This window comes from Phyllobates terribilis, unplaced genomic scaffold (genome assembly GCF_046119375.1).
Source record: "Phyllobates terribilis strain yellow unplaced genomic scaffold, ASM4611937v1 Scaffold_4__5_contigs__length_816908805, whole genome shotgun sequence".
Classification (NCBI taxonomy): domain Eukaryota; kingdom Metazoa; phylum Chordata; class Amphibia; order Anura; family Dendrobatidae; genus Phyllobates; species Phyllobates terribilis.
The window spans coordinates 352,767,611-352,793,047 of record NW_027362764.1 but is presented as its reverse complement, the minus strand read 5'-3'; the positions used below and the strand labels follow the sequence as shown (position 1 = coordinate 352,793,047).

Here is a 25,437-nt window from a genome sequence, read left to right as displayed (position 1 = left end):
ACTGTTAACTGAGACACAGTCTGAGTGTGTTCCATTAATAACCACCCTTTGTTCCTATCACTGAGCCAGTTCTTAACCCACTTACATTTTTTTTCCCCTATCCCCATTGTTCTGATTTTATGTATCAACCTTTTTGTGTGGAACCGTATCAAAAGCTTTTGAAAAGTCCATATACACAACATCCACTGCATTTCCTTGGTCCAGTCCGGAACTTGCCTCCTCATGAAAGCTGATCAAATTAGTTTGACAGGAACGGTCCCTCGTAAACCCATGTTGATATTGGGTCATGAGGTTATTCTTCTTCAGATGCTCTAGTATAGCATCTCTTAGAAAACCCTCCAGGATTTTAACCACAGTAGAGGTTAAGCTTACTGGCCTATAATTTCCAAGTTCGGTTTTTGTCCCCTTTTTGAATATTGGCACCACATTTGCTATACGCCAGTCCTGTGGTACAGATCCTGTTATTATGGAATCTTTAAAGATTAAAAATAATGGTCTATCTATGACTTTACTTAATTCCTGCTGTACTTGCGGGTGTATCCCATCCGGGCCCGGGGATTTGTCAACTTTAGTGATTTTTAGACGCCGCCGTAGTTCCTGCTGGTGACATTTAATGGAGAATTTTTGTTATCACTGATCATGTTTTCTGTCATGCGATATTCTTGTGTAAATACTGTTGAAAAAAAATCATTTATCATATTGGCTTTTTCCTCATCCTCATCCACCACTTCACCCATACTATTTTTAAGGGGGCCAACACTATCATTTTTTAAGTTTCTTACTATTTATGTAGTTAAATAATATTTTGGGATTATTTTTACTTTCTCTTGCAATGAGTCTCTCTGTCTCAATCTTTGCTGCCTTGATTTGGTTTTTACAGAATTTTATTTAATTTTCTGTATTTACTTAATGCCTCATCACTACCTACTTGCTTTAGTTCTCTAAATGCTTTCTTTTTGTCACTTATTGCGCCCCTTACAGCTCTATTTAGCCATAGTGGTTTCCTCCTATTTCTTGCATGTTTATTCCCATAGGGTATATATTGTGCACAGGTCCTATTCGGGATGCTAATAAATGTCTTCCATTTGCTTTGTGTAGCTTTATGTCTCAGGATATCGTCCCAGTTTATTGCACAAAGATCCTCTCTCAACCGTTGGAAATTTGCCTTCCCGAAGTTTAGTGTCCTTTTAGCCCCTTTACTACACATCTTATTAAAGGATACATGAAAACGTATTATTTTGTGATCACTATTACCCAAGTGACCCCCAACTCGTATATTTGATATGTGGTCTGGCCTATTGGTTAATATTAGGTCTAGCAGTGCCCCCCTTCTTGTTGGGTCCTGAACCAGTTGTGAAAGGTAATTGTCTCTCATAGTTGTCAAAAACCTATTACCTTTGCTTGAACTACAGGTTTCTGTCCCCCAATGTATTTCAGGGTAGTTGAAGTCCACCATAATAATGACTTCTCCTTGAGTCGCTGCTTCATCTTTTTGCTTTACGAGGATATTCTCCGCTGCTTCCATTATTTTTGGAGACTTATAACAAACCCCTATCAGTAATTTATTATTTTTTCCCCCTCCCCTTATCTCCACCCACGGGGACTCTACATTTCCATTAGATTCACATATATCCTCCTGCAAGATGGGTTTTAAGGATGATTTTACATATAAACACCCCCCCCCCTCGCTTGTTTGTACGGTTATTTCTGAACAGACTATAGCCCTGTAAATTAACTGCCCAGTCATGGCTCTCATCCAGCCACGTCTCAGATATCCCCACCATGTCATAATTATTTTCCAACAAAATTAATTCTAATTCCTCCATTTTGTTGGTGAGGCTACTGGCATTAGTGTACATGCATTTTATGTATCTCTCTGTACCTCTATTCCTTCTTACTTTATTGACTGTTCTAACCCCATCCCCAATTTCTTTATTTGTGCCCAGGTCACTATCTGCACTATCTTCCCCACCTATAAAATGAATACCCCCCCCCCAATCCCTAGTTTAAAAACTCCTCCAACCTTCTAGCCATTTTGTCCCCCAGCACAGCTGCACCCTCCCCATTGATGTGCAGCCGGTCCCTAGCGTAGAGTCTGTAGCCAACTGAGAAGTTGGCCAAGTTCTCCAGGAACCCAAATCCCTCCTTCCTACACAAGTTCTTGAGCCACTTATTTATCTCCCTAATCTCCCGTTGCCTCTCTGGCGTGGCACGTGGTACCAGCAGTATTTCAGAGAATACCACCTTGGAGGTCCTTGCTTTCAGCTTGCAGCCTAATTCCCTGAAAGCATCTTTAAGGACCTTCCACCTACCTCTAACTTTGTCATTTGTGCCAATGTGCACCATGATGGCTGGGTCCTCACCAGCCCCTCCCAGTAATCTGTCAACCCGATCAGCGATGTGCCGGACTCGAGCGCCAGGTAGGCAGCACACTGTTCTAGTTTTCATAGATCCTTCTGTAATATAAAATTGTCCTCCTCTGTATTGATTACCCTGCAGAGTTTAGTGTCATCTGCAAATATTGAAATACTACTCTGTATGCCCCCTACAAGGTCATTAATAAATATGTTAAAAAGAAGCGGGCCCAATACTGACCCCTGTGGTACCCCACTGTTAACTGAGACACAGTCTGAGTGTGTTCCATTAATAACCACCCTTTGTTCCTATCACTGAGCCAGTTCTTAACCCACTTACATTTTTTTTCCCCTATCCCCATTGTTCTGATTTTATGTATCAACCTTTTTGTGTGGAACCGTATCAAAAGCTTTTGAAAAGTCCATATACACAACATCCACTGCATTTCCTTGGTCCAGTCCGGAACTTGCCTCCTCATGAAAGCTGATCAAATTAGTTTGACAGGAACGGTCCCTCGTAAACCCATGTTGATATTGGGTCATGAGGTTATTCTTCTTCAGATGCTCTAGTATAGCATCTCTTAGAAAACCCTCCAGGATTTTAACCACAGTAGAGGTTAAGCTTACTGGCCTATAATTTCCAAGTTCGGTTTTTGTCCCCTTTTTGAATATTGGCACCACATTTGCTATACGCCAGTCCTGTGGTACAGATCCTGTTATTATGGAATCTTTAAAGATTAAAAATAATGGTCTATCTATGACTTTACTTAATTCCTGCTGTACTTGAGGGTGTATCCCATCCGGGCCCGGGGATTTGTCAACTTTAGTGATTTTTAGACGCCGCCGTAGTTCCTGCTGGTGACATTTAATGGAGAATTTTTGTTATCACTGATCATGTTTTCTGTCATGCGATATTCTTGTGTAAATACTGTTGAAAAAAAATCATTTATCATATTGGCTTTTTCCTCATCCTCATCCACCACTTCACCCATACTATTTTTAAGGGGGCCAACACTAACCCCATCCCCAATTTCTTTATTTGTGCCCAGGTCACTATCTGCACTATCTTCCCCACCTATAAAATGAATACCCCCCCCCCAATCCCTAGTTTAAAAACTCCTCCAACCTTCTAGCCATTTTGTCCCCCACCACAGCTGCACCCTCCCCATTGATGTGCAGCCGGTCCCTAGCGTAGAGTCTGTAGCCAACTGAGAAGTCGGCCAAGTTCTCCAGGAACCCAAATCCCTCCTTCCTACACAAGTTCTTGAGCCACTTATTTATCTCCCTAATCTCCCGTTGCCTCTCTGGCGTGGCACGTGGTACCAGCAGTATTTCAGAGAATACCACCTTGGAGGTCCTTGCTTTCAGCTTGCAGCCTAATTCCCTGAAAGCATCTTTAAGGACCTTCCACCTACCTCTAACTTTGTCATTTGTGCCAATGTGCACCATGATGGCTGGGTCCTCACCAGCCCCTCCCAGTAATCTGTCAACCCGATCAGCGATGTGCCGGACTCGAGCGCCAGGTAGGCAGCACACTGTTCAACGATCCCTGTCTTTGTGACAGATTGCCCTATCTGTTCCCCTAATAATTGAGTTCCCCACTACCAGCACCTGCCTGGCCTGCCCTGCTCTCCTATTTCCCTCCTTACTGGAGCTGACACTCCTCCGGCTTTCAGGGGAAATGCCTTGCTGTAGCAGTGCTACCCCTGTACCGTCACCCCCCTCATCTGCCAACTTTGCAAACTTATTGGGGTGTGCCAGATCAGGACTAGCCTCCCTGGCACTCTTCCCTCTACCCCCCTTCTAACTGTCACCCAGCTAGCGGCCTCACTGTCCTGCAGCTCCCTACTACCACCCTCCCCCACATCTACCCCAATGAGCAGCTGCTCAGTGAGCAGCAGACTCCTTTCCATATTGTTGATGGATCTCAATGTTGCCAGCTGCTCATTTAGATCCAGTACCTGGGCTTTCAAATGCACAACGTGCACACATCTCGCGCAGCAGTATGCAACCCCGACCGGCTTTTCAAGGATTGCTTACATGTGGCAAGATGTACACTGGATAGCATTGCCAATAATGGAGCTCATTTCCTAATGGGGATTGCCCTAGACAGAAATGTTAAGTAAAAAGAAATGTAAAGATTTAATAAAATACAGACAGCAATTCAGTCCAAATTCCTCTCTTCCAAACTCCCTGAATCCAAAGTCACTGAAAAACAAGTCACACACTTACTTTCGTTTGCACTTGCGCTCCGGTTAAGGTTGATTAAAATCTTGTTTCGATACTCCAACATAAGCGGGTCCCTTTCCAGGGCGGGAAGCAACTGGCAAAATTTACTCTTATAATGTGGATCTAACAGAGTGGCAACCCAGTAGTCAGCATTATTTCAAAACCTTACTATACGGGGATCATGTTGCAGATAGTGCATCAAGAAGGCACTCATATGTCGGGATTTCCAGGAGGTCCAAAGCCAGGCTGTATTGTGGGCTGCATAACACTTATGCTTGTTTCCTCCTTCTCCTCCTGCCAACCATGTTCAACTGAGAGGGGATGATTATCCTCTTCATCCTCTGACAGCTGCTCGCCCACCACCTCTTCCTCCTCCATTACTTCCTCGGCTGTTGCACCTTCACTAACAGTTTGCCTGGTATCATCACACCCTCTCGATCACAGGAATCCACTGTCACTTGGCATTTGCCTGTGTGACGAGAGTCTGGAACTTTGAGACATTCTCATCCCTTCCGCGTCCTCCTCTTCTTCTGGGACCACCACCTCATGCTGCAGATTATTCAAAGTCTGCTCCAGCATGTGGATGACCGGAATAGTGATGCTGACAATGGCATCATCAGCGCTAACAAGTTTAGTAGCCATTTCAAAACTGTGCAGAAGGGTGCAGAGGTCCTTAATCTGTTCCCACTCCGTAAACGTGAAATGCCCTACGTTCACGTTGGCCCATGCTATACAACATGACATATTGTATCATAGCTCGTTGCTGCTGCCACTGTCGCTGCAACATGTGCAGAGTAGAATTCCACCACGTCGGCACATCACAGATCAACCTGTTAACTGGCACGGACAAAGACCTCTGTATTGATGCAAGTCGATGACATGAGGGGTGCAAACGGCGGAAGTGAGCACACAGCTTCCGTACTTTGTGAAGCAGCTCATCCAGGCCAGGATAGTGGTAGAGAAATCGCTCTACCACCAGGTTGAGGAGGTGATCCATGCAAGGCATGTGTATGAGCTTGCCACGGCCTAGGGCCACTAACAGGTTCGTACCGTTATCACACATGGCCTTCCCTGGCTATAAGTTCAGCGGAGACAGCCATTGCTCAAACGGAGCCTGGAGAGCTGCCCACAACTCTTCACCTATATGACTGCTATCTCCAAGGCATATATAGTTATTTTAAGACTGTCTGATTGCGGTGAGCCCTGACTGCGCAGTATGGAGGTGGTGTTGATTTGCTCTGCACCCTTGGAACATGTGTCTCATTATGGCAGAGGCTGAGTGCGCAGGTGGAGGCCCTAGAGGAGGTGGAGGACGCAGAAGCAGTGGAGTAAGTGGGAAATACAGAGGTTTCTTCTGCAAGCCTTGGGGATTCCAAGATTTGTGGACTACTTCCTTCCCCGTCTGACCCCAAGGCCACCAGAGTCACCCAGTGCCCAGTCAGCGAGATGTAACGACCTTGGCCATTCTTACTAGTCCAGGTGTCTGTGGTGAAATGCACCCCGGGACACGTAGATTTAGACAAGGAATGGGTGATGTTGTCTGTGACATGCTGGTGTAGCGCAGGCACAGCTTTCTTAGAGAAGTAATGGCGATTGGGCAACTGGTACTGGGGGACTGCGATGGCCATCAGCTTTCAGAAACCGTCTGTATCTACCAGGTGGAAAGGCAGCATTTCCCTGGCCAACAGATTGGTGATGGTGGAGTTCAACCTCTTAGCTTTGTCATGCATAGGATGAAACAATCTTTTACGTGACCACAACTACGGGACAGAGGGCTGGTTGCAGTTATGAAAGAGGGCGGAGTATGGTGAACCGGACAAACTGCTGGACTGTGAGTGAGGTGCAGGCGCAAATGTTACCGTGGATTGAGAAACATGCGGTATGCTTGGTGAAATAAACACAGCAGGCATGTCTGCTTACATTACAGCTGATGGGCTGTCACTCAGCCTGATTGGAGCGAGTAAAGAACCGGAGTTTCTGCGGTGGGAGACCCGCGTGACAATACTTGGCATGGTAACAGAGGAGGAGGAAGAAGCAGTGGATGCATTTGATGGGGCAGCTGATGGTCGTTGAGGTCCGCTGGTCCGCATTTCATCGCAGTGAGATTCCCAGCGTAACGTGTTGTTTGAGCATGTGAACGTTAATGCATGTAGTAGTCAAATTATTGCAGTTTTTCCCTCTACTGAGTTTTTTATCGCAAAATTTGCAGATAACGTGACTTGGCTCATCCTTTGTGGTGACAAAAAAGGCCCATGCTAGGCAACCATTGCTGCCGCTGCGAGCTACAGACCAGTGACCGCTGCTGGTCACAGCCACGGTTGTGGCTAAAGACGCACTGCTCCTCGTGCTTGCATCACTCTGTGTCTGCACCATACGCCGAAATGTAACCTCCTCGTCTTCCCCCTCTATCTCCACAGATGAGCTACTTGGCTGCTTGACTCTGGGTTCACACCAAGTAGGATCTTCAACCTCTTCATCATCCAATGTGTTATCCCATTCCTCGCCCTCACATTCTCCTCTTGTTGCCCTGACAGCACAGTACAGTCTGCCTGAGCCTCAGGTATCTGAGTCTCATCGGGATCACCTCCCTCCCCTGTGGTTAACGTCTGGTGACGAGGGTCAGGAACCTGCTCGGACCCTACTCGTCCTGCTTTGAATCCAAAATAAAAAAAATTTTGGGCATCGGTGCAGATGCTTTCCTCCTCTTGACTCTGTGATTGTTTGGAGTACACTTCTGAAGCCCATGGTGTGGAATGGGTGAACAGTTCTACAGACACACCCATCTGTGGTTCGCTACAGTCAGTTGGGCAGTTGGACTGTTGTGACGTGGGGGGAAGCATGGGTAATTGGGGTGCCACCTCCATGGACTGTACTGCATGTGATGTTGAGATTGAGGAAGAAGAGGAGAGGGCACTTGAAGCAGAGCTTGCCATCCACTGGAGCACCTACTCTATTTGGCCCTTATCAACAAGGCGTATCACTGTGCGGCTGCAAAGGAAAGGGTATGGAGTAGGCAATCCAGTAACAGAAGTTGTCAGTTGTCTTTAGGACCTGTTTGTGTTAGTTCACTAGTGCTTTCACTACCATTACCACCTACCCCACGTATACCTTGAACACCTAGCCTATTCCGCCTTCCACCACAAACTCTTTTTTTCCCACTCATGTTGCTCAGATACTGTGGTAGGAGCACGCTATTAACTAAAGAAAAATAAGTTTTTTTCCTCTGCAACAGCTCTGCACACACCTGAATTTCAGCGACACTATATGACAAGGTAAGATATGGCCTGCTGTATAACGTTACTAACAGACGAAATAAATTTTTCAGTGTGGATGAGGCCGATAACACATACGAGATATTCTCCAAACCATTTCATACTGTCCCCTGTTCTATCACGTTAATAACAGAACAAAGTATATTTTTACTGTGGATGAGGCCTGTATATCATAAAAGATATGATAAGAACAATTTCAAACTGAGTTGTCCCCTGCTGTATAACGTTAGGAACAGAAGAAAGTATTTTTTTAGTGTGGATTATGCCTGTATAACATAGGAAATATTCTCCAAACTATTTCAAACTGAGATGTCCCCTGCAGTATCACATTAGGAACAGAAGAAACTTTTTTTTTACTGTGGATGAGCCCAGTATGACATAGAATATATGCTCCAAAATATTTCACACTCAGATCTAGCCTGCTGTATCACGTTACTCAGAGCAAAAAATATTTTTTTTGTTACTCTGCATAAGCTCTTCGTATAGCTGAATTTGACCGCCACTGACGTAGTAGCTGGTTTATAGCACAGTGTATCATGTTTGTCACATGAAAAAATATTTTTTGGACTGTGACTAGCAAGAGAAAAATGTTTTTTTTTTTTACTCTGAAACCAGGTGTAATTCAACGCTACTAAAATAGTATCTGGCTTTTAGCAGACTGGATCACGTTTGCGACACAAACAAAACTTTTGTGGACTCTGCCTGCCAACCAAAAAAATGTATTTGTTTTGCTGTGCATACAGCTGCATTTCACCCACCAAAAAAGTCAAAACTGGGCTAACACAGCTTGCACTATCACATTAGCAGCAGAAAAAAAGGTTTTTGTGCTCTGCAATCAGAAGCTCTGCAGACTCTGCATAGAGCAGAATTGCAACCCCATAAAATGAAAAGGTAGGCTGCGCTTGCTTGCTGATCAGATTAGAAAGTGCAAAAATAGTTTGAAGGTATGCTCATGCATAGATCTCAATACAAGCGGTGCTCAAAACAGTTCTATGGCATGGGCCCTGATCTTTCTGTCAGAATCTCAGTACTTGCACAAGAAAACAAAAAATGTGCTGCACCATCGATTGCACGGGTACACAGGCCTGGAATTATCGACACTATCTGACTTCCACACAAGCGCCCATCCAGCTAGCTAATATCTGTCTTTACACAGGAGCACACTGAGCTGCGTCTGTCTCCCCAGCAGTTATATGGATAGAATGGCGCTAAGGGAACATGGGAGCTTTTTATATAGGGAGGACATGTGATTTCAGCAGCCAATTGCACAAGCCCTTTTGTCTGGACAGTGTGGATGCTTCATGCGCTCTGATTGGCTGGCCTGACTTAAAGACTTAAAGTTACCGCCTATCGGAAAAACAAACAAAAAAAAAGTGCGCGCGCTGACCTGACCTGTTCTGAACTCTCCACAGCCCCCCACACTCATCTACCACATCTCCCCACTCAACATACACTTCCATTATGCTAGCAAAACTGTTCAAAACGCTGTGGTTGCCCCATATTTGCATTCCCGCGCTTATTCGTCGAACAATTTCCGATATTAACAAATTTTGCTCGTCTTTCTGATCACAAATCCAAATATGCCATATTCATGCCGAATTTGAAACTTTAGAACATTTGCCGAGCAAATTCACTCAACACTAAAAGGAAGCTGAAGACCCACTTCTTCTGACAAGAGTACAATCTGCGGTAACCCTCACTCCAGCATTAGACTGCATGACTAGCTGTACCCTGACCTACTATATCCTCACCCATCCCTTGTATATTGTTTGTGAGCCCTCACAAGCAGGGTCCTCCCTCCTCTTGTACCAGTCGGTGACCCCTTTTCACATGTGAAGTGCCACGGAATAAATTTCACTGTAATAATAATACTAATTATAGATCTTGTACTCTGGGTCAATTGATGGCACTTTCCTGGTGTCTACCCCTAATTTGATGTGTTTTTGCATTTTTTTGGGCCCATTTGAAGGTGTTGTGTGTGCGTTTGTTTTTGCCCCCCTGTTAAATCCTATGGCATTTGGTAATGTTTGGCAAATATTCAACAAATAAAGTTGTGCGAATATTTCCAAATTCAGCAAATGCGGCCGAACCTAATATTGAAATATTCGCTCATCTCTAATCTTGTATGTTATACAGTCCTCATCCACAGTGAAAAAATACTTTATTCTGTTTCTAATATTATACAGCAGGGGAAATCTCAGTTTGAAATACTTTAGAGCATATCTGCCATGTTATACAGGTGTCATCTACGCTAAAAAAAATATTTTCTTCTGTTATTAACGTGATACAGCAAGCCATATCTCACCTTATCATTTAGTGCTGCTGAAATTCAGCTGTGTGCAGAGCTGTTGCAGAGCAAAAAATCTAATTTTGTTTTCCTAATAGCATGCTCCTACCACACGATCTGAGCAACATGAATAGGAAAAAGAGAGGTCGGGGTGGAAGGGGGAATAGGCTTGGTGTTCAAGGTATACGTGGGGTAGGTGGTAATGTTAGTGAAAGCACTAGTGAGCCAACACCGTCACATCCTATTCCTATCCAAAGACAACTGACAACTTCTGTTACAGACCGGGCTACTCCACTCCCTTTCTTTGGCAGCCGCACAGCGATACGACTTGTTGATAAGGGCCATAAAGAGCATGTGCTCCAGTGTATCACAAGCGCTGCTGCAATTGGGCTCTCCTCTTCCTCCACCTAAACATCACACACAGTAAAGTCCACAGAGGTGGCACCCTAAATACCCTCGCTGTCAACTGTCCAACTGCCCAACTGACTGTAGGAAACCACAGATGGGTAAGTCTGCAGAATTTTTCACACATTATATGCCGTGGGCATTAGAAGTGTTCTCCAAACATTCACAGAGTCAAGTAGAGGATGAAAGCATCTGCACCGATTCCCCAAATTTTTTTCAGTTGGATTCGGGGCACGACGAAGTAGGGTCCGAGCAGGTTCCTGACCCTCATCACCAGACGTTAACCACCGGGAGGGAAGTGATCCTGATAAGACTCAGATACCTGAGGCTCATGCAGACTGTACTGTGCTGTCAGGGCAAGAACAGGAGAAGTGTAACTCTCAGGGTGAGGAATGGGATAACACATTGGATGTTGATGAGCTTGTAGATCCCACTTGGTGTGAACCCAGAGGCACGCAGCTGTATAGCTCATCTGAGGAGGTGGAGGAGGAAGATGAGGAGGTTATGTTTCACCCTACGGAGCAGACACGGAGTGATGCAAGCACTAGGAGCTGTGGCCAGCAGCGGTCGCGGGTCTACAGCTCGCAGGGGCGGCAAGTGTTGCCTAGCTCGGGCCTTTTTTAACATCGCAAAGGATGACCCAACTCACGTTATCTGCAAGATAAAACTCAGTGGATAAAACTCAGAGGGAAAAAGTGCAATAATTTTACTACTACATGCATGGATCTTCACATGCGCAATCAACATGCGTTACACTGGCAATCTAACTGCAATAAAATGCAGACCAGCAGACCTCAAATACCATCAGCCGCCCCATCAACTGCATCTGCCACTTCTTCCTCCTCCTCTGTTACCGTGCCACATATTGTCACACAGGTCTCCACCCGCAGAACCTCTGGTTCTTTACTTGATCCAGTCAGGCTGAGTGAGAGCCAATCGGCTGTAATGGAAGCAGACATGCCTGCTGTGTTTGTTTCACCGAGCACACCACATCTTTCTCAATCCACCATAACATCTCCATCTGCACCTCACTCAGGGTCCAGCAGTTTGTCCGGATCACCGTACTCTGCCCTTACTCAGCACTGCAGCCAGCCCTCAGTCCTGCAGTTGTGGTCACGTAAAAGATTGTTTCCTCCTACGAATGAGAAAGCTAACTCCACCATGTCCAATCTGTTGTCCACGGAAATTGTGGGGTCAGGCCCTAATTTTTTGAAATGTGAACACTCCTGGTTGGGTCTCCATCTGCTGGATTGGCTGTAGTGGAAGAGTTGTTGGTCCCCATTATACTAGTTCTACTCTAGTGAAATTAATTCTTTGGTGCAGATATTGTTGTCACAGGGGTACACATGATATAATTGAAATTGGTTTTCTTACTATTGTGGTATATAAAGCAGGCTACATTTCATCTTTCAATTCTTTGGTGTTGATATTGTTCCCCATACAGGGGTACACATTATTGATGAGAGAGCATTAATTTGTGCTTAACTTAGTGGTTCAGCGGCTTCTCAAAACCTAACCAGATCTGCCAGAGCTGCTTGTGAAAGTACGCTACATGTGTGCCCATTTCAGAAGGTCAACTACAGCTTCCATCACCCTGGTAGTGCTTCAACAGCATTTGCAGCTTCCAGCTCACCAACTGGTGTGCGATGTGACCACACATTGGAAACCAATGTTGCAGATGTTGGGAAGGATTTGTGAGCAGCAGAGGGCAATTGTTGAGTACCAGCTTCAACATACCCGTTGGAATTCAGGTCAGCCTCCGCACATAAGAGCTGATGAGTGGGCATGGATATATGACATTTGTGCCATCTTCCAAAACTTTAAGGACTCCACCAAGATGGTGAACGACAAACACACAATAATTAGTGTCACCATCCCGCTTCTCTGTCTACTGAAACACTAGCTGCTCACAATTAAAGAGAAGGCATTGCAGGAAGAGCAAGCAACTATATGTGGGTTCAGTCGCCACAGAGGTACTGCACCTCACCCAGAGGTGTGGTGTCTCTCTTCTCTCAGGTAAGGAGGGAGTGCTGCTCGCAATCCCAAACACCTGCATCCAACACTACACTGCTCCAGGCCAGCAGGAGGGGCAACATGCAGAGAGCAGCTGCTGAGCCCTGTCCCTGGCTGGAGTGGGGGGAACCGAAAGGTAGGGGGAACTAATAGTGGGTGTGGGAGTAGGAAGTAGTTAGAGGGCGCACTTTGGAAGGAGTATATATAGGGAAGCCATCTTAGAAAGACAAGTCAGTCAGAGAAGGAGAAGTGAAAGGAGCAGAGGCTCTGCAGGAGCTTTGCTCCGGAGGTGGGCCTAGTTAGAGGCCCAGGAGAAGGAGAGTCTAGTGAATGGGAGCAGTTCAGAAGAACAGCTCGGGACAGTTCAGAAGAACAGTCCGGGAGTAGAGTCTCATTAGGAGATCTGCTCCACAAGTAGGGCCCAGTGTCAGAGGCCCAGGAGGGGAGCAGGGAGTAGGCTCCGTTCTACAGAAAGGATCCCTGCATCTGCCAGAAGACAGAGGGATCGCAGCCGCATTCTAGTCCCCTGAGGGTCAAGCAAGTCTGTGTAACTCCGACGGACAGGAGGGACTTCAGAGTACCTGAACAGGACTGAGAGTGGGCAGCGCAGAGCAGGAGGGAGAAATACCAGAGTGAAGACTGTCAAAATACGAACACGAGAAAGTGGGGTTCTGCCAGGTATTCCCAAGTTGCCTGAGGAAGGATTGAACCCCTGCCCGGTGAACGCAGCGCGACGCAGGAGGCCTTTACCTGTATAGTGTACCTGTGAAGTGTCTTAAGAACTGTGAGTAAAATCTTGGATGACTGCACCGCACTGCCTCCGTCCATTCTTCATCGGAGCCATTGTTCCCCCTGCACTACAACGCCCAGCGCAACCCACTCTCTTCTACTACACTGCCCTGAGGCCAGCTCCACCTGTGGGGAGCTGTCCCATCTCAAGCTGCCCTAACATCTGCCTCAGAGGACAGTTGCAGCGCTGGTGATCCTCACCAGGTTCCACAGGTGGCATCACGAACTTTCCCAAATCCCCTATAATATTCCGCCCTTTTGAGTGACCACCCTGGGTCACGGACCGGGCCAGCCACCGTTATATCCCCTATACCGGCAACCAGAGGCCCGGCTGCCGAGTACCCCACGGCCCTGGGGGCGCGTCATATACAGGGTGATGCTACGCAGCCCAGCCTCATCTCATCTCAATGCGGATTGAATGATAATAAGGAGGAGTAAGATGAGGAGGAGAATATGGTCATTGCTTAAGCAACAAGCTGCATTAGAGGACTTCGTGGGAGAAATGACAGCTGGAGTACATACGGTTTCCCTCTATGCCAGTTCTTTCACTGATCTAAAGATTATGGCTGTGGTGAAATACAATGGTCACTGAGAAGCAGTGTCAGACTGAAGAACATTGGGCCCATTCTCAGAAGATTTGATTCTCAGGACCCACTTTTTTCCCCAGCTCAAGAGCCCCGTAGCAGCTGCAAAATTTGTGCTATGATCTCTCCTGAAAGAAAAGCCAGGGCCCATCAGAGATTGTCCAGTTCTCAGGTGGGCAAATCCAACCCTGTCGAGAAGCAGCCCTGGCTAAGAAAAGTCTTTGTGAAGGTTCCCAGACACTCTATGGCTGCTTTTAAACTGATGAGGAAAGTAGAGAACCTGGGGGAAACCCATGTAAACACGGGGAGAACATACAAACTCCTTGCAGATGTTGTCCTTGGTTCAATTTGAACCTGTACCCCAGCACTGCAAGGCTGCAGTGCTAACCACTGAGCCACCGTGCTGCCCTCTCTGTTCTTCCTCTGATATCTAACATGCTGGAGAAGCTTGCACCTACTGCCACTCAGTGTCTTCAGTTTCTTTGTGAGAAACTAATGTTTGGGCAGCCACTCAGTCTACTAAATAAAATTCCTGAGAAGGAAATTGTGGATGTCTTCGCTTCTGGAACTGGGTGCACTGCTATTACCATGGCGTGTCATAATTCAATGGAAATATTCCTGGCTGGTTGGAGCCAAGCTCATTCCCACAGAAAAGTACCAACAACAAGTTAAGGAGATGGTGGCCTCTATCATAATGAAGGAGTTAGCTTGTTGTCTAGGAGACCAACCACTGCTGCTGTCTACTCTGTGAACATGGTGTTGAAGCTTGCAAAGTGTCACGGGTTTACTGTGACACAGAGGAGCCAGAAGACCGCAGCATTTGATTCCTCCCACTCCTGCACTCAGAAGCCTTTCGCCTTCTTAGTAATTGGTGCAGGTTTCTTTTAGCAGTGCAGGGGTTACTCTGCTCAGTTGTGAGCTCCTGGAAGCTTGCCTTCATTTTGGCTCTCAGCAGATTTGTTTCGTGCATCTCCCCTACTGTGTAACTCTGTACCCCAACACAAACTATCACCTACTGTGGAAACCTTGAAAAGGAACCCGAAGACCCACATCTTCTGACAAGCGTACAATCTGCAGTAACCCTCGCTCCACAATACCGCTGCCCGACCAGCTGTACCCTGACCTACTGTATCCTCACCCTTCCCTTGTAGATTGTTTGTGCGCCCTCGCGGGCAGGGTCCTCTCTCCTCTTGTACCAGTCAGTGATCCCTTTTCACATTTAAAGTGCCACAGAATAAATATATAATTATACTACGTGGGTCAATTGATGGCACTTTCCTGGTGTCTGCCTAATTTGATGTGTTCTGGCAGCTTTTGGACCCATTTGAAGGTGTTGTGTATGTGTTTGTTTTTGCCCCCTATTGAATCCAATGGCAATAAAACATATGTGGCTGTACAGTACTGCTTAGCCACACAGAGAGACTAGGGAGGGAAGCACTATTTGACTCTTGGAGAATTTTTTTTTTTTAAATTTGTAATAGTTTGTGGACTCCATACACAGAGCCCCAAAGTGCCAAAAGAGCAGAATGCCCCCTCAATTGACCCCTCTTTGGAAATCACACCTCTCTAGGAATTTAGGTGTAATGAATATTTTTAATCAATGGGTGTTTTCCAGAAACAAGCAGCATTGGATGTTGCTGAGTGAAAATTGCAAATCTGCCATTGTAGTGCCTATACATTGTGCTCAGCTTGCGCTTCTGGAGACACGCACACCCTAAATTAAGTGAGTTCTCATTACAGAATAACAAACGTGTAGACACTAAATGTAGTTTAGGCACACTGTCGGGTTCAGAAGGGAATGGGGACATTTTGGATTTGGAAACACAGATTTTGCTGGATTTCTTTTTTGGAGGGGGAGTCATAGCAATTTTCCAGAGCCTTTGTGCTACCAGTAACATGGAAGCCCCCTGTATTTCCATTGACAGATGACAGACATAAGTGGGAACTTGTTTTTTGTATACCGAGTTGAAGCTTTTAGTAGAAACATTTTCCATAACATTGTGGATCACATTTATCCCGCGCTTTATGCTGAGCACTTAAATAGGAACATGATTCAGATAAAAAAAAACAGGGATCCATTCATCATAATGAGGCAGCAGATTTACTCTGGACTCTGTTGAGTTAGTGGTGTTCTTCTTTGCAAAGGTGCACAAAACTGTGGTCGACAGTGCTTTTAAGAAGATGGACATTGCCGGATCACAGTCTAGATTGAGTCCATAGTGCCTTATCGGCCTTACTATAGGGAATCTTCCATTGGTAGTTCTGAATCATGAGTTTCAGAGATTTACACATGCAAATGGTCTCTTAAGAGAGGAAGAGGACTAGAACTCTACCGCCACCTACTGGAAGAAGTGATCCTAACATATTGCCAGGTTGGTTAAAGAGTCAGTATTGACTTTTAAGATCGCTGCTTCCAATAGATAGTCCCAGCGTTATAGTCCTCGTCCTCTCAGAAGAAACAATTTGCATATTTAATTTCCCAGAGTAGCATGCATGGCTTATAAGTCTCCTCACTCTGACATGCAAGGCTTGGCTTGTCACTCTGCACAAGGAGAAATGTTACACATTAGACCCAAGAGATTTACACGAAAAACCAGGTGTAAGCGCTCAGTGTAGACAGTATGATAAATGTGAACCAAGCACTATTGCAATGTATGGGAGGCAAAATAAACCAATTAACAGCAGGTCAAGAATTTGATTTATTTATTACAGCATACATGATCAGGTTGCTTTATTCTTCGTGTTGGTGTGTAACATGCAGAAGTAGTGCTGCTGCTTCAAAAGAGTCCAGCAACTATTTAAAGTGACACCAGCACAGGAGACAGGACGTGTTGTGCTCCAGAAGCATCCAGCAGCTACAGGGGTTAACACAGAAACAGGAGACAGGGAGTGTTTAGCAGAGCCCCAGGTGGATTGTGGGGAAGTTGTTCACTGTATGTCTGGAGCCGAAGGGAAAGGTGGCTTGTGATCTGTTTCTCACAGAAGGCAAGAGAACAGAATTAAGGTCAGGAGGGAAGCTAAACACAGGTCAGATAGACTCCCTGAGCGAACAGTGTGGAGTATTATCAGGCAGAAAGATAAGGAGAGGAAGGAATCGTGTCATAGGGATCTTCTCCCTCATCAAACCTTCCCCCCTTCCATCTCCATGCAGGATAAAGAATGCTGTGTACCATTGAGTCCTTGTGAATGAAAAGCTTGTGGTTATGTATGCATAGAAGTGTGCTGCTAAGAGATCTAATATGTGCTGAATTATGCTACTGAAGAGACTGACGTTACTGTGCCTCCTTTAATAGACTGTACTGTAATGAAGATTGTTGCTGTAATATCCCTGAATTGCACTGGCCATGCTTCAGATTAAATTCTACTGTTAAACTGTTAAAAAAGACTCTTGTCAGATGTGTCTGGTTAGCAATTGAATCTACCGTGTGCCTAAGAGAAGCTGCAGCCTATGGTTGCCCTGAGTAATGGTTCCCACAGGATTCCAATGAATTCATGAAACCCGTCTCGCCCTATCTGAACCTAGTAGCAGGCGTGCAATTACGATACCGGGTTTATATCAGTTCATTGTTTGGCTACTGCCACACAATAAACACTGCTTAAAAAAAAGTTTTTCTATCACCATATTTTAAGAGCTAATTTTTTTTTTCTATTTCTACAAACAGTCGTGTGAGGGTTTTGGTTTTGTTTGCTTTTTTCAGGTTTTTGTGTGAAATTATTTGTCCAATTTGCCTTCTTTTCTCAATTTTTTTGTGTTGTTTCAATACATACAAAGGAAATAAACGTGTATAACACAAGTTGTGTAATTGCAATAATTTTCTAGGAGAAATACTTCATTTTCTGGAGAAATTTCAAGGGTGCCAACACTTTTGGCCATGACTTTATGGAACAATATGCTTTTTCTATATTGATTTTCCACATTACATCTCACTTTTAGGTGTTTAGGTTTGATATTGATCATTGTGTTAATCAGCTATTTTTTATAAAGATTCTAAACTTACGTCAGGAGTAAAAAGGTATTGTAATCCATCAGTGGCACCCGGCAATGTTAAGCCACGAATTAAGAATATTGTCAGAACAACGTATGGGAAAGTAGAAGTAACATAAACTGCCTGTAAAAGTAAAACAAAGAAAATTATGAAATGTTATTGGGACTGAAGGTAACTAATGTACAAACTGTTAACTATCAAACGTAATTACCAGGTCTGCCATCAGGGCATTACTTCCCCAGGGTATAATAAAATACTGAGCGCTGGTGTGCCGCCCTGGGCGGCGCACATCTCGACTCAGGGAGCTTTCTCAGAGCTCCACAGTCGTCAAACCTAAAAAGGTGCACAGGTCCAGCTCCATTTGCATCTTCAGTGACACGCTCGTGATGACGCATATGCGATTATGTCATCGCATATGCGCCGGTATGTACAAGCGCCACACGTCAGGACACCAGAAATGGAGTTGCGTCTGCAGGGAATCATATGAGAGGAAAGTATGAAAAACTTTTTTTTTTTAAATAAAGTTAGTTAAATGGATGTGGAGGGAGCAAATGATGATGAATTGAGTGTGTGGGACAGGAAACAATGATTGATACATTGAGGTGGGGGAGCAAAAATAATGATGAATTAAGGCTAGGGGATGGGGGACAGCAAATGATGAATTGAAGGTGGGTTGTGGGGAGAGCAAGTGATGAATTGAGGGCGGGTTGTGGGGAGAGCAAGTGATGAATTGAAGGTGAGGGGTGGGGAGAGCAAATGATGATAAATTGAGTGTGGTGGTAGATCTATTTAGGTTGGGAGATAGGGGACAGTAAATGATGAACTGATGGTTGAGGGTGGCGGACAATAAATGATGAAGAATTGAGGGTGGGGGCAGAAAATAATAATAAATTGAGAGTAGGGAGAGTAAATGATAAACTGAGTGTGGCAGAGAGCTTTTGATAATGAATTGAGTGTGGGGTAGAGCAGTTAATAATGAATAGAGGCTGAGAGAGAGAGAGTCCATGACATAATGAATTTAGATGGAGTGGGGCATCTAAATATAATGAATTGAAGAATGGAGGGTACAGAGTGGGGGGCGTTGAAGATGCAGGATAGTGATTCATAATGAATTGGGGGAAAGATTACAGGGGCTAATTAATTTATATATTTATTAGGTGGGGAAAAGTGGCTATTTATAGTTAGTGAGGGGCACAGTGGTGGATTATAATTTATATTTGGAATGGTGGGTTGAATAACCAATTATATATTAATTATTTTCTGTAGTGATAAGTTATGGCTGGAAGAACTGATAGCGGTCTGTGCTGGATGAAGTAGAAAAGAGAAGATGAAGGACTTCAACTAGAGACTAGTGAGTAAGTGTGTTACCTGTACCCTGACACTATATGCTGTACACTATGTACAGAGCTCCTGTGTATAATGGCACTGGTGATCACTAGTGATGAGCGAGTACCATAATATTCATAATTAGAGATGAGCGTTGTTCGACTCGAACTGCTCGCCAATCTCAAATTCGAGCTGTTTTGGGCGGTGTTCGAGCCGTTCGGCGAACACAAACGATTTGAAAAAAATTCGGCTGTTCGAGGTTATGTTCGATAACTGTTCGTGCACCAAAATCATAACTGGATTTTTTCTCAGTAATGCTGAAAATTAATGTTAATACGCAGTTTGAGTATACAGTGGGGCGGGGGGAGGGGCAGGGGATGGATCTCTGCAGGAATAATGAAGATCTCCATTTTTTTTTCTCTTTCCCGCATTTACAGTGGGGAGGTGCAATCTGTCAGTCTATCAGCAGCGCACACACGGAGCGAAGTGCTTTTTTTCACACAAGCAAGGGCATTTGTCATTGGCAGTGTATGTCACATGTCCTTGCCCTATAAGACCCAGCCATTCACCATTTTCTCACTGCTGCAGCTGCGTGTTAATTTAAAGCCAATTTTCGCACAAATATACAGATAGCTTGGGAGTAGGGAATAGTTGTGATTGCAGTCCTTTTAAGGACTATGTTACAGCATTTCCTACGACTTTTATCAGGCAGGTCTGTGCTCTTACATAGATAGGTTGGGAGTAAAGACTAATTGTAATTGCAGTCCTTTTCAGGACTAAGTTAGATCAGTTCCTATCAGTTTTTGCCAGGCAGGTCTGTGCCAGTGCTGTGCAAGATTTTTTCACAGCATTTGGCTAAATCTAGCAAAGCTAATCCTTTTTGGCCTATTGCAGAGTGTGTTAGTCAGTGGAGTAGCCTATCTGTGTTGCAAGCTACACCACCTGTGTATAGAATACCAATTTTTTTACTGCACCTAGTGAAGTAAAACCTTTTGGGCATAGTGAAAAATTATTTTTGGGAAAGAGGAGATGCTAACTAATAGTGATCACCAAAATGATCAAGAAAAAAATAAATAGATAGTGATCAATAGCAATATCAATCTATGAAAATATGTCAATTTATTAAATACAAATGTTTCCTGACACATATACATGTAGTAACAAACTAACAACCATATAAAACACCATAAAATAGTGGAAAAACACCACTGTCTAAGGAGCCAGCTGATACATTATAATAGAATCACGTATATAATGATACAACAAATACTATATATGATAATTCAATGAATGAAGAAATACAGAGCGCACAGGCTCAGTGCAATATCTGTGATGGTCAATGATGCCTAGACCCTGCAATGCACTAGTTAAATAACAGGGTAAATGTGTAAAGGCAAGTGAAGCACATAAAAGGCTGAAAAAGCAGAGTATGGTAAAAAGCAGTACCTGTTTCCCCACACTGAATGGTGCCCCCACAAGGATAAAAGTACGATCCTAATGGATAACCAAATAGGTCCCTACAGCTAACATAAGCTAATGACCACAGCGGAACCTAAAGCACTAAATAAGGGGATGATACCAGAAAGTGAGAGCCTGTGCTGAAAAAAATATAATAAGTACAGCTGGCGCCGCGGAGCCCAACGCGTGTCGCCACTCACGGTGGCTTCATCAGGGGCATATGAAGCCACCGTGAGAGGCGACACGCGTTGGGCTCCACGGCGCCAGCTGTTCTTATTATATTTTTTTCAGCACAGTCTCTCACTTTCTGGTATCATCCCCTTATTTAGTGCTTTAGGTTCCGCTGTAGTCATTAGCTTATGTTAGCTGTAGGGACCTATTTGGTTATCCATTAGGATCGTACTTTTATCCTTGTGGGGGCACCATTCAGTGTGGGGAAACAGGTACTGCTTTTTACCATACTCTGCTTTTTCAGCCTTTTATGTGCTTCACTTGCCTTTACACATTTACCCTGTTATTTAACTAGTGCATTGCAGGGTCTAGGCATCATTGACCATCACAGATATTGCACTGAGCCTGTGCGCTCTGTATTTCTTCATTCATTGAATTATCATATATAGTATTTGTTGTATCATTATATACGTGATTCTATTATAATGTATCAGCTGGCTCCTTAGACAGTGGTGTTTTTCCACTATTTTATGGTGTTTTATATGTTTGTTAGTTTGTTACTACATGTATATGTGTCAGGAAACATTTGTATTTAATAAATTGACATATTTTCATAGATTGATATTGCTATTGATCACTATCTATTTATTTTTTTCTTGATCATTTTGGTGATCACTATTAGTTAGCATCTCCTCTTTCCCAAAAATAATTTTTCACTTGTTAGCTCATGAGATGCTGCAGGTAGACCCCGTTTATTAGATGGTGCCCTCCTCATTTATGGTGGTTGTTTACCTTTTGGGCATAGCATCATTCTATTAGTCCATCTATACTGACCTCCATCAGGTTGCAAATTAAAAATAATTTTTATCTGCATCTAGCTCTGAAAAAATATTTGGCCTTCTAGCAGTGTGTGGGACTTGTTATATTAGTCCATCTATACTGACCTCCATCAGGTTGCAAATTAAAAATAATTTTTATCTGCATCTAGCTCTGAAAAAATATTTGGCCTTCTAGCAGTGTGTGTGACTTGTTCTATTAGTCCATCTATACTGACCTCCATCAGGTTGCAAATTAAAAATAATTTTTATCTGCATCTAGCTCGGAAAAAATATTTGGCCTTCTAGCAGTGTGTGGGACTTGTTCTATTAGTCCATCTATACTGACCTCCATCAGGTTGCAAATTGAATATAATTTTTTTCTGCATCTAGCTCTGAAAAAATATTTGGCCTTCTAGCAGTGTGTGGGACTTGTTCTATTAGTCCATCTATACTGACCTCCATCAGGTTGCAAATTAAAAATAATTTTTATCTGCATCTAGCTCGGAAAAAATATTTGGCCTTCTAGCAGTGTGTGGGACTTGTTCTATTAGTCCATCTATACTGACCTCCATCAGGTTGCAAATTAAAAATATTTTTTATCTGCATCTAGCTCTGAAAAAATATTTGGCCTTCTAGCAGTGTGTGGGACTTGTTCTATTAGTCCATCTATACTGACCTCCATCAGGTTGCAAATTGAATATAATTTTTTTCTGCATCTAACCCAGACAATAGTTTTGGCCTAATACCACAGTTTGGCCACTCAGCTCTGCTCGGTTCCCATCCATTGTTTTTTTGTGCAAACAACTCCAGAGTTGTGAATTAGTTAACCACCAAAATGAGTGGAAAAGGGCCTGCTGCTGGTGGAAAGAGGAATAGGCGTGTTGGGAAGGGGAAAAAAGGTTGTGTCCGTGGGGTAGGTGTTAAAGCAACAGTAACATCTGCAGAAGAAAGACCATCTTCCAGCCAAACTAAAATGTCTACTTCTTTTAGCGGACAATGTGATAAGATCCCTTTCTTACGGCCACGCCAATCGCTACAAATTCCAGATGAGGCACAATAACAGCAGGTGCTTCAACGGATATCAAGTGCTCCTTTAAGTGGGCTCTCCTCCACATCAACTTCAACATCACAAATACTCCAGTCCTCAGAGGTGTCACCCCAATCGCACTTGCTTCCTCACAGCTCCCAAATCTCCAGCTGCCCGTCTGAGTATGAGGTAGAACAGATGGTTGAGTCTGCAGAGCTGTTTATGACGCGCCCCCTGGGACATATTCCTTTTTGAGGGGAATACCCGGCACCGGATCAGATGGGGGGTTGTAGTCTCCGAGCGGCTGTGACCCGGCCCGTGCTCAGGGCGTCAAGCTCAGTGTTATGTGGCAGTCCTACAGATGTTATTAAGAGTTCTTTTGTGTCGACTACGACACCCGTTGTGATGCGGTCACTGTGGCCGCCGCTGCAGCAGGGTCCGCTGAGGCTGATGGTGGATGCGCAGCTTGGTGGGATAACCCCCAACGGGAGGGGTATAGCCTCAGAGGGGACAGGCGCAGAGGATGGGGGTTGTGGTGGTGTAGTGCAGACGGCAGTGAAGACAGAGTCGGGTTGTGCAGTTAAGGGTGTTTACTTACTGCAGATGTTGTACTGGTCACTCCAGCTGCTAGTGACCACCCGAGCCGTGCTGCGTCCACCAGGTCCTGGATCCAGCCAACCCCCAAACAAGTCCGGAGCGTGGCCCTGAGCTCTCTTTCTGTCCCGTTCTCTGGCCGTCCCCACCAGTAATCCACCTAGGTCCAGCTCCCTCGGGCCTTCTGTTGGGACACCCTTGGCCCTGGGTTCCCTGACCCTTCATGTGGTGTGCCTTCGGGGTGGATGTGATGGGTGACCGTGGCAAACGCTGCCCACGGTCTCCGGTCTCTGGCTGGGGAATGTTTTTACCCCCACCAGCTTGGGTTCCGGTACCCTGATGCCGACTCTTCACCCGGTGCTTTTAGTTGGGATCTCAGAGTCCTTCTCTTCTGTGCTCTGGGTCTCTCTCTTTTCTCCTCTCTCACTCTGGGTCTTTGTCTTTCTTCTCTCCTCTGCTCCTGACTTGTTCTCTGCAGCTGACTCTCTGCATCTGACCCTCTGCATCTGACCCTGATCTTAGTTGGTGCCCACCTTATATACACCCTCTATGTGTGAGCTCAGGTGACCAGCACCCAATGAGCTCCTATCTTTACCCAGGCTGCTCCCCCTATCTGCCCCTACACTACTTGGGATGTACCACCCCCCTCCCACTCCAGCCAGGAACAGACTCGGTCGTACCTGCACATTTCTAAGTGGGAGTACCGTCGGCCTGTTCCTCGGAAATGGGATGTGTGTAGTGCATGCAGCCTACCGAGCTCAGTTCCACTCTCCATCCTTGCCCGGGAGTGGAATATCACACCTCTGGGTTGAGGTGCAATACCCCTGTAGCAGCCAAATCCTCAGGGTGCTACATTCCCCCCTGGTAAATCACAGCACGTCCTCGGGCTGTAAGACAAAACACCAAAACATACAAATTTTTTTTACATAAACATATAAAACATATAAAACATTATATATATATAAAACTTTTCAGATAAAACATTCTCGTCGTCTCTTGTTTCAGGTTCCTCCTCCGGACACTGTGCAACGTGTGTCCGGGAAAAGTGCGACAGTCTCTTAGAAAAACTGGTTTTCCTATAAAACCGGTAGGGGGCGCTTTAGGAAGCGCAACTATATACAGGGGAAGTTGGCCGCTCTCAGTCCTCGGCCAGGTAGAGGGAAGGGAATGGCTGCTCACAGTCCTCAGCCTGTGGGATGAAGGGGTTAACGGGTAAACAGTTCACTCAGCTGGTCCCAACGGGGACTATATATATGTATCAACAGTTTCTTTATACCCCGGTCGGGTAACTATTTACATCACTTCTCTGCCGCACTCAACGGCGTCTTCCTCCTGCTCTTTGCTTATAGCTGGTTGTAGCTTCAGACCCGTCCGGGTCCTCTTGCTCCTCCTCCTCGCACTGCAACTCCTCCTCCGTCAGGCGGTGTACGTGGAGGGCGTAAGGTCCTTTGGCACACTTGTGCCGGGTAAAGGTGACCTCGTCTCCGATGTAGAGGTCACGACCTCTGTGCCCCTCCGGTAGATGGGACTCCACGTCTCTGCGCGTGACAAAGACGTCGCCGGGGGTGTTGTTGTCTCTAATGAAGCCCCACCCATGCTGCTGGTTGAACTTGATTACAGTCCCGGTGGTACGGGGACTGTGCGCCGCACGGGGATCCCTCCTGGTCCGGCTCTTTTGCTCGGCGCTCCTTATTTGGGCCTGTTGTTCCCGGACCCGCCTCTCTCTCCGCTCCCTCGCAAACTCCTCGAGCTGTTGGCGGCAGCACTCAGCACGCTCCGCTGCAGCTGCCCTGGTTTCCTGAGTGAACCCCATTAGATCTTCTCCGGTGGGGTCCCACTCAAACTGCGCTTCCGCTAGCGGGGGCGAGATCCTTATTACGGGCTTCGGAGCCGGAATCAGGGGTGCACACATGGCCCCAACCCTCCTCTGGTGCTCCAGTTCGTAATACTTCTGGGGCCAGATGAAAGGCTGCCCGTCCGGCCACGTGTGCTGGGCAAACAAGTCCTCTCCCAGACGCGGCACCCTTGGTTTTACGGGCGCGGGCGCGGTGGTGGTGGCGCCCGGGTTGCCCAGGCCTTGCGGCCAGGCCTGGGGCACCTGGAAGGTGAAGGGCACCGTTAATA

The 25,437-nt window shown here is 45.4% G+C and overlaps 1 protein-coding gene across 1 annotated transcript in view; it reads right to left on the bottom strand.

Moving 5' to 3' along the window:
* Nucleotides 1–25,437, bottom strand: part of SLC6A18 (solute carrier family 6 member 18) — a 1,027,837-nt gene that overhangs the window by 515,380 nt on the left and 487,020 nt on the right. Inside the window, exon 5 of the mRNA XM_073676926.1 lies at nt 17,932–18,042. Coding sequence (XP_073533027.1) covers nt 17,932–18,042 — 111 coding nt within the window. The remainder of the gene's footprint in view (nt 1–17,931; nt 18,043–25,437) is intronic.